The sequence below is a fragment of the Elephas maximus genome, chromosome 13 (assembly GCF_024166365.1).
Source record: "Elephas maximus indicus isolate mEleMax1 chromosome 13, mEleMax1 primary haplotype, whole genome shotgun sequence".
NCBI classification, from domain to species: domain Eukaryota; kingdom Metazoa; phylum Chordata; class Mammalia; order Proboscidea; family Elephantidae; genus Elephas; species Elephas maximus.
The window spans coordinates 63,823,237-63,837,896 of record NC_064831.1 but is presented as its reverse complement, the minus strand read 5'-3'; the positions used below and the strand labels follow the sequence as shown (position 1 = coordinate 63,837,896).

General features: G+C 53.7%; 1 protein-coding gene across 6 annotated transcripts in view; it reads right to left on the bottom strand.

Annotated features, from left to right (window-relative positions):
- Nucleotides 1–1,782: 1,782 nt before the first annotated feature.
- Nucleotides 1,783–14,660, bottom strand: part of CD276 (CD276 molecule) — a 29,122-nt gene continuing 16,244 nt past the window's right edge. For 5 of the 6 annotated variants that reach the window (XM_049906065.1, XM_049906067.1, XM_049906069.1 and 2 more), the window contains exons 3-10: nucleotides 13,028–13,366; nucleotides 12,347–12,661; nucleotides 11,440–11,778; nucleotides 10,923–11,219; nucleotides 8,047–8,181; nucleotides 6,914–6,955; nucleotides 5,196–5,231; nucleotides 1,783–4,143 (exon numbers count right to left, since the gene is read on the bottom strand). In XM_049906065.1, the coding sequence (XP_049762022.1) occupies nucleotides 4,115–4,143; nucleotides 5,196–5,231; nucleotides 6,914–6,955; nucleotides 8,047–8,181; nucleotides 10,923–11,219; nucleotides 11,440–11,778; nucleotides 12,347–12,661; nucleotides 13,028–13,366 (1,532 nt within the window). In that variant the 3' untranslated portion in view covers nucleotides 1,783–4,114. The remainder of the gene's footprint in view (nucleotides 4,144–5,195; nucleotides 5,232–6,913; nucleotides 6,956–8,046; nucleotides 8,182–10,922; nucleotides 11,220–11,439; nucleotides 11,779–12,346; nucleotides 12,662–13,027; nucleotides 13,367–14,660) is intronic. The other variant, XM_049906070.1, reaches the window with a different exon arrangement.

Sequence of the window (14,660 nt, the reverse complement as noted above, 5' to 3'; positions counted from 1 at the left end):
TGGCATTTGAAATACTGGTGACATAGCTTCCAGCATCATGGCAACACACAAGCTATTACAGTATCAGAGTAGAGCTGTAGTCCATTAAGATTCTCAATGGCCGATCTTTCTCTTCCAAGGCACCTCTGGGGAGACCTGAACCTCCAACTTTTTAGGTAGCAACCCAGTGTGTTCAGTTTATACCACTCTGGGACTCCTCTGGAAGGTCGGCAGACTGTTACTATTGCTTCCCCTTGGGAGTGGGTGGACTAGAAGTGAGGACAACCACTTTATACATTTCGGTATTGGTTGCATTTGTATTATTTGATTCTGCTGCCCACCAACTGCCTCCCCACACTACCATTCCAGCCTCTCATGGCTCCTGGGCCTCTGGTTCCTGCTTCTTTGTGTGGCTCATACTCCTGAAGGCCCTGGTTTTTGGCTACTCAGGGCAAACATTGGCTTCACTTCTCAGTTTAAGCAGTGGACTTTGCAACAGGATCATGGGACAGCTTAGACTGTGCCAGGGTCTCTGCTCATTAGTCTGCACAGATTCACTGACATCCCACCCAGCAATCACCTCCTGGAGCCTAGCAAGGTCAGGTGCCTCTCCCTGAATAGAACCCCATGGAAGGTGCCATTCATGCTGGAGCAGCCTGGAAGAGGAAACAAGCAGGTGGAGAAAGAGGCAGGCACGCCCCAACAATGCTGCCACTCCCACTCTATGTCTTCTCCCTCTGAGTGGGCAGATCACTAATTGGCCTTCACAGCCCTTGTTACAAACAAGGCCTGGAGGCGAATTCCAGCCACACCTCCAGCCAGGGAAATGAACTCTTGCTCTGTCCTCTCTTTAATATGGATGTGACACCTGCAGGCTACAGCATGTCGCACCGTGAGAATTATTTCTCCATTAAAATGCAGGAGCTGGAGCTTTGCCCAGGAAGGGCAGCTAAAAATACTGCTCTCCAGGGTACTCGTCACCAGGTGACTCAAGTGGCCACCTTCCTCGCCTCTCAGTTCCCAGGCAAGTCCCACACCTACGGGGTCCCTCCCTTGAGCACTTGATATAGCATCATGTCTGAACCTTATCCCAGCCCCTTCAGAAAGAAAAAGCACCACTTTGCCTGTTTTACAGGTGGGTAAACTGAGCCTCAGATGCTTGCTCTGGGTCACTGCACTCCATCTATACAATCACCTGGGGGAACATGAGTGTGCAGCCCTGACTGCAGAAGGGAAGAGAATGCCTCACCTGTGCCCGGCACTTAGCATTGGCAGCCTGTCTTTTTACCTACTGTCTCATCCGATTCTCACAACAGTCTTGTGAAATAGAAACTATTGCTGTCCCCACTTCACAGTGGGGATTGCAGCCCAGCGAAGTGAGGTGCCACGCTCACAGGCACTCGGGGAGCATAAGGGGTAAAGGCACAAGTCTTTTAATTCTAAAACCCACCCAGAGCATACACAGGGTGATTCCTAGAGTCACGACCTTATAATAAACCCCCAGTTTGTGAAGAATACCCCCTACTTTTCAGGAGGGGTAGTTGCTGTTGTTATTTGCTGTTGAGTCGATTCTGACTCATGGTGACCCCCATGTGTACAGAGTAGAACTGCTCCATGGGGTTTTCAAAGCTGTGATCTTTTGGAAGCAAAATGCCAGGCCTTACTTCTGAGGTATCTCTGGGTGAGTGTGAAGTGCCAACTTTTCAGCAAGTAGATGAGTGCTTTATTGTCTGTGCCATCCAGGGACTCTTTTCAGGAGGGGTCTCACCCCCATATAAGAGAGAGTTAAAAGATAAAAAAAAAAATTCAGGGGCTCGGTCGGTTAGTAGCAGACCCAGGACTCCCAGCCCAGGCTCTTCCTGCTGCTCCAGGCCTGTGAAGCTCCAGGCAATGACTGGCCAGCCGAGAGCTGAGGCACTGTCACCAGGGGGCAAATGGACACAGAGTGCTCTGCAGACTCCCTCATCCCTCGACCTGGTTCTCTGGAAGCCTGTTTACCTGGAAAGTTCACCGTCCTCTCAGTCTTTTGAGATGGAAGGTAGTTAAGACTTTAACGCCATTTTTCATGTAAGAAAGGCCCAGAGAAGCTAAATGTACTGCTCAAGGGCACAGGACAGAACTAAGCCCCTGACTCCTGCTTGATGCCATTTTCACTGGGTCGGCCACGAACAGCATACAGAACTCCTTTCCGATACTGGACCTCAGCTTCCCCATCAATAAAATGGGGGCCTTAGCCAGGGCCCTAAACAACCCTAGGGACTGAATCTTCTAAGAAACCAGGTGGCACTCCTAGAAGTGGGAGGAGCCCCAAAGAGCAACCAAAGGACTTGGCTTTCTGCTTATCCAACCTCACTTCACCAACAAGGAAACTGAGGCCAGGGAGAGGGGTGGCACATGGCCACGGAAACTCAGTCACTTAAGAACGGTGAGCATAAGGAGATGCAGGCCCCTATCCCACCCTGAGACTTCCAGAAGGAGACCCTTCTGCTGAGTCCCGATGCCCCATTCTCCTTCCAAACACTCACAGAGAGAAAGCTCTTTACAAAGGCATTTATTTTCCCCAGTACTCTCCCAGTTTACAAAATTCCTCAGAGTCCCACATTTAAATTAAAAATCCCCACATACTCCATTCCCGGGGGGAGAGCTGTCACCAGGAAGATATCAGAACATCGGAAGTTCGAGCCTACTAGAAGTTGGATGCTGGCCAGACAAGCCAGGTGGGGCCCCAGCCCCAGAATAGCACCATGGTTGGTGGGGGCAGTGTCTGTGTCCTGCAGCCCTCCTGGCCCCGCCCCCAAGTCCAGCCATGAGGGAGGCCCCAGGAATCACCTATGCTGCTGCTATCCCAGGTCTGGGGGCCCATGGCCACCTGCTCACCTGCCCGCTCTTCCAGGCTTACACCTGGCAAGACACCGGAAACCATCAGAGTCCCCAGTTGTGGCATGAGGCTACGGCCCTCTCTCCAGTTTCTGCCCCCACCCCATGCTCTGGGTAAGGATTAGGGATGGGGTGGGGGTGAGGTATCCAGAAGCTGCGGGCACAGAAGAAGGGTCAGTGGGAGCAAGGCAGAAGCCGCCCGCTGTGAACCACCCTCTCTGACTGTCCCCCAGGCTGACGCACAGCTCCTTGTCTGGCTCCTTGCAGGTTTCCCAGCCAGATGACGAGATCCTTGAGGGAGGGACTTGTCTTCTCACTCAGGGTCCCCAGCACCTAACACAGTGCTGACACCCTGTGGATGCTCCATAAACAGTAATTGGATGGATAAATGAAAGGAGTTGTTTTGCGGCTCCCAAGGCAGGAAAGGAAGAGGGACAGAAGCTGGGTCCCTACAGGGGGAGGCCCATGGCGCACATCCAGACAGCCAGTGTGACCAGCACATGCTTCATTGGGGAGGGCTGGGCAGAGAGGAGGGTGCTCAGAGGGCACAGCCCAGGGCACCAAAAAGGAGACAGGGTGAGGAGGGGCATCCGTGTTCCAGCACGTGCACCTGTGTGTCTCTGCACACCTGTAGGTGGCTCTGTGGGCCCTGTCTTGACTCAGGGGGGAAGGAAAAAGCCCAACACTGGGGCCAGCGAAGGAGGAGGCAGGAGGAGACAGCCTCTAGACTCGAAGAGCTGCTGAGGTTGCAGGGTCCTTGTCTGAGAGACGGGAATAGAGATTATTATGGGGGACATCAGGACTAGAAGGCTAAGAAATGATAACTAGTGTATCAGGGCCATTGGAGAAACCAGGCAGGGGGTGACTTGTATCATGTCCTTGGAGAAATAAAGCAAAGGAACGGTCTGAATATTACATCCTTTGGAGAAAAAGGTAGCCAGATGGTCCAGGTAGCATAACCACTGGAGAAATAAGGTGGTAGGGTATTCTGTAGTTGCGTCCACAAGAAATAAGGCAGCAGAATGGTTTATGTATTGTGTCGCCAGAAAAATAAGGCAGCAGGGTGACTTGGGAATCATGTCCATTGGAGGAAGAAGGTGGTGGGGATAGGGGTCAGTCTATGTATCGTGTCCTTTGGAGAATGAGTAGACTGGCCAGAGTGGGGGCAGGGAAGCCCTAGCCCCAGGCTCACACAGAGGGCCCAGTACAGCCGGAGGTGCGGGCCCCAAGCAGGGCAGCAGCTCCCTGGTCCTCATGGTCAGGCTATTTCTTGTCCATCGTCTGCATCTCATTATGGGAAGAAAAAAGGGGAAAACAACAGTAAATATTGCTGGTTCCATTCTAGGGCAAGGAGTCGATGGGATACACTAGAACTCCAGGTTTGGTCACACATTCAGGGTTGGCAGTGGGTGTGAGACTGGCAGCAGCAGTCCACCTGACAGCCCCCTGTGCCAACCACTGCTCTCACAGGCCCAGATACAAGCACGGGAGCTGGGTGTCAGACATGCCAAGAAGGCACTCCAGGGAGATTGTCCTCAGTCCCCATGGGCCAATCACACCACATACACTGACCTGCCAACCAGTCCCTTCAGCTGGGATACTTTTCCCTCCCCATCTCTCCCTGCCTTTCCATCCAATCCATCCTCCAAAGCCCCTCCTCTAGCCAGAAACCCCTTCTGAACTGTCCTTTCTCCTACTGATTTCCCCAAGAATGACGCTGTGGGGAACATCCTCCCTCGGGCTTCTTAGAGCCACATCCCTGGCCTCTCTCTACTCCCTAACCTGAATAAAGAGGGACTGGCATGTGGCCTCACCCCTCCTTTTCCTATTCTTGGGCTCCGTCTGTCCACAGAGAAAGTGCCCTTGGTCACTCTCCCATCAGGGGCTGACTCTGTGGTTGTCCAGTTGGCCAGAGACCAGGCCCCGGGCTACCTCACGGGGGAGCAGGATTGGGAAGCTCGCTGCTTCACACACCCAGGCCACATTCCCCAAAAACCAAGCTGACATTCTGCTCTCCATCTGCTCGATTCTTCTATGCCTCATTTGATCTAGAACAACAGGGAGGTCAGTCACTTATCTCCATCCTCCAGGCCCCAACCTAGGCCTCCACTACTGTCACTGGAAACACGGACATACCACTTTACAGAGCAGCTGGGACCTGTATCCCAGCTAACACGGGGACCTCGGGTCCTCAGCCCTATGCCACCTCACAAAGGGGGAGGTCGAGGCAGCTCTTCCAGGAAGGGAGTCTCAGGTCACTAGTGAACAACCCTCCCAGCCTCCTACACACAGACGAATAGACACATAGACCCACAGTCTCAAGCACCACGTGTCTTTACCTTCTTTGTTTTCAGAGTGTTTCAGAGGCTGCAGGGCTGCAAAAAAGGACGGAGCATGCTGTGAGAGGAGGGCCGTGGGAAGTGGCAGGACAGGGGTCAGCAGAGGGGAGAGGGACAGGGGCTGAGGAAGAAGTGGGGGTAGAAGGACTCGGAGGAGGAGAAAGAAGGTAGACAGAGAAGTCGGGAGGGTGGGGACAACATGGCAGCACCAGGGAGGAGCCCTAGGCTGCTGTCCCAAGCTCCACTGTGGCTTGTTGTGCCTCCCTCTAGGCCTCAATTTTCTGCATCTATAGAATGGGGACAATTACACTGCCTGCCAACGAGCTAGAGATGTGAAAATGCACTGAGCCTGCTCCACAAATAAGGGCAAAGGAGAAAGCTAATGGAGGAGGCGGCATATCTATAGACAGTCAGAGGTGGGCCCGGGGCCATAGGGAATGAGCCTGGGCAAATCTCTCACCACCTGCTTCTCCCCAGCCCCTCCCTTCTTCCAATCACAACTGCCTCTGGGCATGAAAAATGAGGCCTGACCTCAGGGCTGTCTCCACAGCTGCCACACCCTTTGGTGCCAGGTGATTAAATTGGCATGATTTACAGCAATCTCCAGGTATCAGTCTCCTGCGACTCCTTCTGTGGGGGTGGGGAGGGAACCATCCCAAATGCCTTATCAGGCATCTGCCTCTCCCAGCCCTGAAGATCCTGGAATAGAAGGCCACAAGGCCTCCAGTGGCCATGGTGCAAGTGACTTGGTACCCAAGCTGGGCTCCTGGTTTGTATTTCCACAGCACCATGTCCTTTGCAAACTACCTTCCTAACCATTCTCAAGAGAGCTTTAAACCAGCCCTCTGGTGCCATTGTGGAGCCCTGGTGGTGTACTGGTTAGCAGCTCAGCTGCTAACCGAAAGTTCAGCAGTTCAAATCCACCTGCTGCTCCTTAGAAACCCTATGGGGCAGTTCTACTCTGTCCTATAGGGTCGCTATGAGTCAGAATCAACTGGATGGCACCTAACAACATCAACTGGTGCCATCAAAGCGGGGGTCAACCTGACCATTTCACAGATGGGAATACCAAAGCCCAGAGGAACAAAGCACCCGCCCAAAGTTACTGAGGCTCTAACTAGAGTGGTACTGCCTTTAACTACTTGCCTAATAATGGGGCTCCAATTGACTGAGCACTTACTAGATGACAGGTACAGAACTACGCACCTACACATATTATCTCGTTTCATTTAACCCATATGACCTATGAAGGTAGGTCCCGTTATTATACCCATTTTACAGATGAGGAAACTGAGGCTGAGAAAGGCAAAATGATTTGCCCGAGGCCACTCAGGCTGTCTGACTCCAAAGTCTTAACCACTCCCTCTGTGGCGGTGGGTGGGGAGTCTTAACCACTATACCAGGACTGCCCTGTCTTCTGAGCCTACTCCCAGGAGGCCACCAGACTGCAGGGTCACTCAGGGTGGAACCGACCCTGGTGGGTTGGTAAAGGTGGGCAGGAGAAATGAAGCATCACTTCGAAGGGAATCAGGGAAGATCCATCTTTAGGTCCGACTCTGAGCAAATACCAGACTCTCTGGCTTGAGAGGCCTCGGGCCGGACAACACACTTCATTCGAATCTTAAAGCAAATCTGACCCCCCCAGATTGTGGCGTTTTCTCCCCTGTTCTTTATGTGCTTTCCCCAGCCCAGAAGGTCAGCTCCCAGTTGGGACTCACCTGTCTTGGATCTTTCTCCACCCCCATCCTGGTCCTCGGCCCCTGGGAATCAAGAAATCTGAGTGAACAAAAACCTTTCTCAGCCCACTTTCATCATCGAACTTCCCACCTGTGCAGATAAGCGAGGCCTGAGCAGGCTTGAACTGTGGTCCAACGCTGGACACAGGGTCAGAGCTTGAGACCAGCACAGAGCAGAGGAGAGCCCTGTGGCAGGGCGAAAGGGTTCCCAGCCTGAAGACTACCACCCACCTAGCCAAGGACCCTCTACCCACCCCTCCACCAACCCACCAACCCCATCACCTCATCCACCCAGGCACTAACCCAGTCAACCATCACCTCCAACACATACAGCCATCCATTTATCTATTCACTCATCCTTCCCCTGGCCCACCCAGCTGCCAGTGCACAGGTCCTCACCCAGCCATCAACTGACCAGTTTCTTCTCCATTCACACACACAGTCTCCTTCCTGACAGCTAGTCCTCCTTCAGCCTCTCTGACCACTCATCTACTCTCATGCCTCTGTTTACCCATCTACCACCCAGCAGCGTCAACTTACCCATTTACCGATGTCCACTCATCCATCCACCACTTGCCAGAGTTAACTCAGCCACCTAGCAAGGTCAACTCACCTATCTACCAATGTCAAATCACTCAGCCTGGCAAACAGCATCTGCGTCAGGATCTCCCCACTGAGGCACACATTCACACACGGTGACACAAAACACTGAACATTCACAGCTGTGCGGCTAAGTTCTCGTGTTCTAAGCCTGCTCTCTCCCTCACAAACACACTCATGTTCACTGACTTACACTCTCACACTCACTCTTATTTGCACAGACACATCCATCCCCTTGTCTCACTTCAGCCTTGCACATCCACCCCCTCCTTCCCAGTTATACTCAAAGCCACACACATTCAGCTACATATACACACTGACAAACTCACACTTGCCTACACATAAGACATGTTCAGACTCAAAGTCATACGTGTGCGCACACATACACACACACTAAATCCAGTGCAGTTTGCACACCCACAGCCATTCTATCATTTTCTACACACAGTGATGTCACAGGCACACCGACATTCCCAAGCACACATTTGTGCACACACACCCTCCCTCTCACTCACCTGCACTCTCCTCCTCGCAGCTCTGTTTGATCTTCTTCCAGCACACAAAGGCCAGGGCCACCAGCAGTGCCACGAGACAGACGGAGAGCCCCACGGTCACCCACAGGGCCTCAGGGGGGAATGTCATGGGCTGCCCTGGAAGGGGGTGTGGGAAGAATTTCAGGCCTGACCCTGAATGCCCTGAGGGCAGTATACAAAGTGTGAAAGGGTTTGGGGCTCTGGCCCTCACTAGCGCTGCGAATAGAGCTCACTTACGATTCCAATGCCCCTCTCCCGTTCATTCGTATTCGTTCCCAACCCAACAGAGCCATGGCTGATGTAGACCTGCCCCAACCTGGGAAGGCTGAAGAGTCTGCAGGTGAATGATGCTCAAGAACCTGCGGCTCCCCGCTAACTTTACAGCAGGAGCAGGAGAGGAGAGTAGCAGTTGACATGGATGGCCAGGAGCACACAAGAGAAACCCCTGGTGTCCTAGGATGGGGCTCCTGCAATGGGGGAGGGAGTGGGGGGGATCCTTTCTATGTTCATCTCCCAGTAAAGGACAGAGTAGGGCTCAGACCCACATCTTCAGGCTCCAAGTCCAGCGCTTGCTGCATAAAGCCCCGTTCACATACAGACTCCTTACAGCACAGCCAGCTTCACTAACCCTCATCGGCTGTGGCAGCAACCGGGCCAGAGGCCTCAAAGTCTGAATCCCAGAATGTTTTACAAGGTACAAAGCTCCCTGAAGCAAAATGCAGGCCAAGGGCTCCAAAGTAGGCCAGACCCGCTCTAATGAAAACAGGAGGCCAGGTGGTGGGGAGGAGAGAAAATGAGGCCGAGGGGCCAAAGGTGAATTCTGATCTTGGTTCATCTACTCACTGCAGGCAGGGTGCTGCTGCCAGGGTCCACAGACTTCCAGGGGTAGGTTTAGGGGGGCCAGGAACCCTCAAAACTACCATATGCAATTGCACATTGTCTGGGAAGAAGGTCCTTAGTATTTATCCAATTTTCAAAGACACCTCAAAGGATTCAGAGCCAACTGTGTTATTCTGCGGCCTGGAGAAAACTCCTTCTCTCTCGACCTCAGTTTCCTCGTCTGGGAAATGTGCTTGGCAACACCAGCCTAAATGAAAGCATTTTCAGAATTCTCGGCATCATACAAATGACTATTATTTATAATTAGCAGTTTAAGTGTTTTATAAAAAACGTTAGCTGCTAAAGCAACTTAAAACAGATGCTTCCCTTAGGTGGAGTAAACACGCTCTTGCCGTCACATTTATACTCACATGTTCTGCTCGGGCGTGTGCAACTAATTATAATTAATTCAGCCCAGTGTGCAAACGATCACAAAGCCCACCTAGGCTTCAAGGTTCCTCTCAACTCGCACCACCCCCTAGAGGCTTTCCCTGGCCACTTCCTGACACTCCTCTCCTCTGAAAACTCCACATTCCCAGTCAATCTCATTCTATCCTGTATTTTTTATTGTTTCCAGTGAACACAGCGTTTTCGCCACCAGACCGTGCGGTGTTCTCTAAAAGGGCAAGGAGACTTCTCAGAGCATCGAAAAGCCCATGGAAGTGACTCCCATCCAGACAACAAGGACCCACGGCGTCTCCAGGGAGGGGATGGGTTCAATCTTGGGGAGGGGGTGGGCATTAGCCCCCTCTCCCTGGGGCTGCCTCTGCACGCTCCCAGGCACAAGGGATGCCCCCTGAGGTGGGCATTAAAGAAAGGGAAGGGTGCCTAGGGTAGGAACACAGCCTGGCTAGAAGGGAACTCCCAGGATAGAAGGGCTAAGCCATGAACTCCTAGAAGACGAGCGTAAGAAGCACTGGCTCCAGGTGCGTGAGGACCATATAAGGCCCAGGGCACACTCAAAGTGGAGAAGCAAAACAGGAACTAGTCAGTGAGTCCTGAGGTTTGTGCAGAAACTGCGGGCCAGATGATGAGACTTGGATGGGGTAGGAGCGTGAGAAGAAGCCATTGGAAGAGAAAAGAGGAGAATCAGATGGACAGAACCAGCTATTCTAGCCCCAGAGTGTGCAGGGCAGCCCCAGGGAGAGCTCAGCTGGCCCAGCGGGAGGGATTGAAGAGCCAGGCTGAACTAACAAGCCTGGGGAAGGACTGGCTACAGGACTTTCAGGTCCAAACACAGATGAAGACTGCCTCCCTTGGCCCAAATGTGGACCTGAGCCCTCTGCACACTCCCAGGCACAAGGGATGCCCCCTGAGGTGGGCATTAAAGAAAGGGAAGGGTGCCTAGGGTAGGATCCTAGAAACACCTGAAGTGGGAATCGCCAAATGGGGGACCTCCATCTAGCATTTGGCCACATGGGGGCAGCAGAGACAGCTCCAGCTATTCCAGCTGCTGCCAAGGTGGAGCTCACCTCTGCCTGAAGAAGAGGGGACACTGGCCCAGGTTAGGGGTCTGACCGCCTGGAGAGGCCTACCTGTCTCTCAGGGGTTCAGAATCAGACAGTGCCCACCTGCGCAGCAATACCTTCGCATCCCCTGGCGAGGTTCCCGTGAGAAACCAATCCACCACCATTGCCCCAGGCCGCCTGTAGGCTGCCCCAGGACTCCGCCCACCCCTCCAGATTCCAGGCGGGTACTTCGTCCTCTATGTAAGAAGCACAGGTACCACCAAGGAGCTGTTAGAAGGAAAAATATTACACAATTTTCTTATCAGCTCGTTAAAGTCCCTTGACTTCTTGTTGGGGAGAACGTGAAACACCTGAAATGTGTGAAAGGGACTTTTAAACAGTCTTTTGAGCAAATAAAAAAACCCAAACCCACTGCCATAGAGTAGATTCAGACCAGCTTATTTAAATTCCAGTGCAAGGACTGATCTTGAAAAAAAGGCATCCTTCCTGGCTGCCTGTCAGCCGCCTCACCTGTGATGGTGACGGAGCCGTGGGCGTCCTGCTGCAGCACAGGGTTGCGCACCAGGCAGCTGTAGGTGCCATTGGCGCTCAGCACCACCCTCAGCACGCTGCGCACATCGAACAGGCCCTGCTCATTGGCCATCTGCGACGTGGTCACGTTGTGGGTCAAGGGCGCGCCCTGCCCATCCTGCCAGAACACCTCGGCCTCAGGGTAGCCCCGGTAGCTGGAGCACGTGATGGTCACCGTGTCTCCAGGCCGCAGGTCCTTGTTGGGCTCCAGGGTCATACTGGGCTTCGAGTAGGGGGCTGAAAGGGACAGAAGGCAGGGGTCAAGGGATGGCAAGGGATATGGGAGGCATAGTGAAGGACAGGGTCCCTGGGTCTGTGAGTGCAGGGCGTCAGCACTGGGGCTTGGATTTGGGGTCAATGTTAGGCAGTGGGTCAGGGGCCCTGGATATCTGAGGGGTGTAGGATGGGGGGTGAGGGCGGGCCCTCCATCTCTCCCTCCCTCCCTCCGGGTGCTCACCTGCCACCTGCAGGCTGACCGCAGCACTGCCAAAGTCCCGGATGCTCACGAAGCAGGTAAAGCTGCCCTCATCTGCCACGCGCACGCGCCGCAGCCTCAGGGACGCGTTGCCCTGCGCCAGCAGGTCCGGGAAGAGCGCGGTGCGGTTGGCATAGGCACTGCCCTGGTCGCGGCCCTCAGTGAAGCTGTGCACCAGCTGTTTGGTGTCTGTCAGCTGCCAGATGAGGTTGAGCTGCGCCAGGCTGAAGTCGGGCTCGGGTGAGAAGGAGCAGCGCAGGGTGGTGTCGGTGCCCACCAGGGCCACCACAGGGTCTTCGGGGACCTGGACCTCTACCGCGCCTGGGGGCAGGGACGGAGGGGCGGTGGCGCTCAGGGTTACCACCCCGCCGCCTTCCAGACCTCCTACCCCCATCAGCGCCCCAGGCCCTGCTCCATCTTCCCATTTCCTCCTCAGATGCCAAAGCAGCTTGAGTTTCAGGACTCCCAGACATGGCTTCTCCCTAACCTTCTTGACAAGAATCCAGCAGGTTGGCCTTGGCCTGACAAGGGGGCCAGGCCCGGGGTAGTGTGACCCTCAAGGGCTCCAGGCCTCTGTTAAAGTAACCTCCCCTCCCCGGCAGGGTCTCTACCTCCCCCAAACCTCAATGTTTCTCCATCTATGCCTTCTTTCCAAGGTTTCTGGAACTCTGGGGTCAGGAGAGGTGGAGGGCCAAGAAGGCCTGGGATCATCGCCCCCTCCATACACAAAGGCCCCGCACCGTGTTCATTTCTCCCGTTATTCCTACTACGCATCTCCCTGTTCTGGGAGGCTGAACGTGGGGAACTAGATTCGAACCCCACGGCCCCTGCTGACAGAACCAGAACCACCCTCCCTCAGGTGGATATTTAAGAAAAAAATCAAGAAAACCTGTGGGGTTCCTGTGGGGCGCGATGGTGACGGAGCCGTGGGCGTCCTGCTGCAGCACGGGGTTGCGCACCAGGCAGCTGTAGGTGCCATTGGCGCTCAGCACCACCCTCAGCACGCTGCGCACATCGAACAGGCCCTGCTCATTGGCCATCTGCGACGTGGTCACGTTGTGGGTCAAGGGCGTGCCCTGCCCATCCTGCCAGAACACCTCGGCCTCAGGGTAGCCCCGGTAGCTGGAGCACGTGATGGTCACCGTGTCTCCAGGCCGCAGGTCCTTGTTGGGCTCCAGGGTCATACTGGGCTTCGAGTAGGGGGCTGAAAGGGGCAGAAGGCAGGGGTCAAGGGTTGACAAGGGGTATGGGAGGCACAGTGAAGGAGAGGGTCCCTGGGTCTGTGAGTGCAGGGCGTCAGCACTGGGGCTTGGATCTGGGGTCAGTGGTGGGCAATGGGTAAGGGGTTGCGGGATATCTGAGGGATATAGGACAGGGGAGGAGCCCCGGTGGCGCAGTGGTTAAGAGCTGGCTGCTAACCAAAAGGTTGGCAGTTTGAGTCCACCAGCCGCTCCTTGGAAACCCTATGGGGCAGTTTCGCTCTGTCCTGTAAGGTCTCTCTAAGTCCGCAACAGGTTTGGTTTTGGGTTTTTGTTGGATGAGGAGGCGCTCCCTCCCTCCGCGTGCTCACCTGCCACCTGCAGGCTGACCGCGGCACTGCCAAAGTCCCGGATGCTCACGAAGCAGGTGAAGCTGCCCTCATCTGCCACGCGCACGCGCCGCAGCCTCAGGGACGCGTTGCCCTGCGCCAGCAGGTCCAGGAAGAGGGCCGTGCGGTTGGCATAGGCACTGCCCTGGTCGCGGCCCTTAGTGAAGCTGTGCACCGGCTGTTTGGTGTCTGTCAGCTGCCAGAGGAGGTTGAGCTGCGCCAGGCTGAAGTCGGGCTCGGGTGAGAAGGAGCAGCGCAGAGTGGTGTCGGTGCCCACCAGGGCCACCACAGGGTCTTCGGGGACCTGGACCTTTAGGGCGCCTAGGCGGGAACGGAGGGGCGGGGCGATGAGGAGGGGCGGGGACACGTGGGACACCCAGGTTCTCCCCCTCCGACCTCCCCCAGCGAACCCCACGGTCTGTCTACCCCTCCTTTTAGGCCTGAGACCCAAAAGTAAGTGCCAGTGGTCCTCATTCATTCATTCAGTCATTCTTTCAATGAGAATATAGTGATCACCTACTATTTGTCTATGATGAGGTTTCGAAATGCAACAGAGAACAAGACCAAAGTTACACCCCTACAGGCTTTACATTTGAATGGGCAAGAGGCACAAACCAGCACACAGATTTCCATTATTGTGTGGTTAGGGGTATGAAGGAAGAAAAGCTAATAGGTGAGAAAGGAGGGTTGTAGTGTTCCAAAAATCTGGTAGGTATTTTACAGCCCTCTGTGTTGCTTGCAACTTTCCTGTAAATATATGTTATTTTGGAAACCCTGGTGGCATAGTGGTTAAGTGCTATGGCTGCTAACCAAAACGTCGGCAGTTCAAATCCACCAGGCACTCCTTGGAAACCCTATGGGGCAGTTCTACTCTGTCCTATAGGGTTGCTATGAGTCAGAATTGATGGCAATGGGTTTGTTTGTTTTGTTTTATATATTATTTTTATAAGTTGGGAAAAGGGCAGGTTCTAGAAGAGTGCACACCAAAATGTAAATAGTGGTTTTCTCTGTATGAGAGAGGATTACAAGTACTTTTCAAAAAACTTATTCATTGTTTTTTTCCTAAATGAATTTTTTATATATATAAAAAAAGAGAAAGGCCTACTTTAAATATGGCTATCAGGAATACCCTTTCTAAAGAGATGATATTAAGCTGAGATTTAAAGAGAATGAAAAAGAGCTGGACATACAAAGAGCCAGGATAAGTGTGTTCCTGGCAGAGGGAACAGCGGGTGGGAAGGCCCAGAGGCCCTGAGATGTCCAGTGTGGCTAAGCATCTGGATGGGAAGACCTTGTGAGACCAGGGAGGGGGTTTAGGTTTAATTCTGCATGCAATGGGGGTTTTAATCAGGCCTCATCTGGGTTTAAAAAAAAAAACAAAAAAAAACTGTTGCCAATGAGTCAATTCTGACTCAGAGGGACCCTAGAGGACAGAGTAGAACTGCCCCATAGAGTTTCCAAAGAGTGGCTGGTGGCTTCAAACTGCAGACCTTTTGGTTAGCAGCTGAGCTCTTAACCACTGCACCACTCTTAAAACACACTGTGGCTTCTCTGTGGAGACTGGATTGTAGGAGGGCAAGAGGGAAACCAGGACATGTCCAGAGCTGGAGCCCCC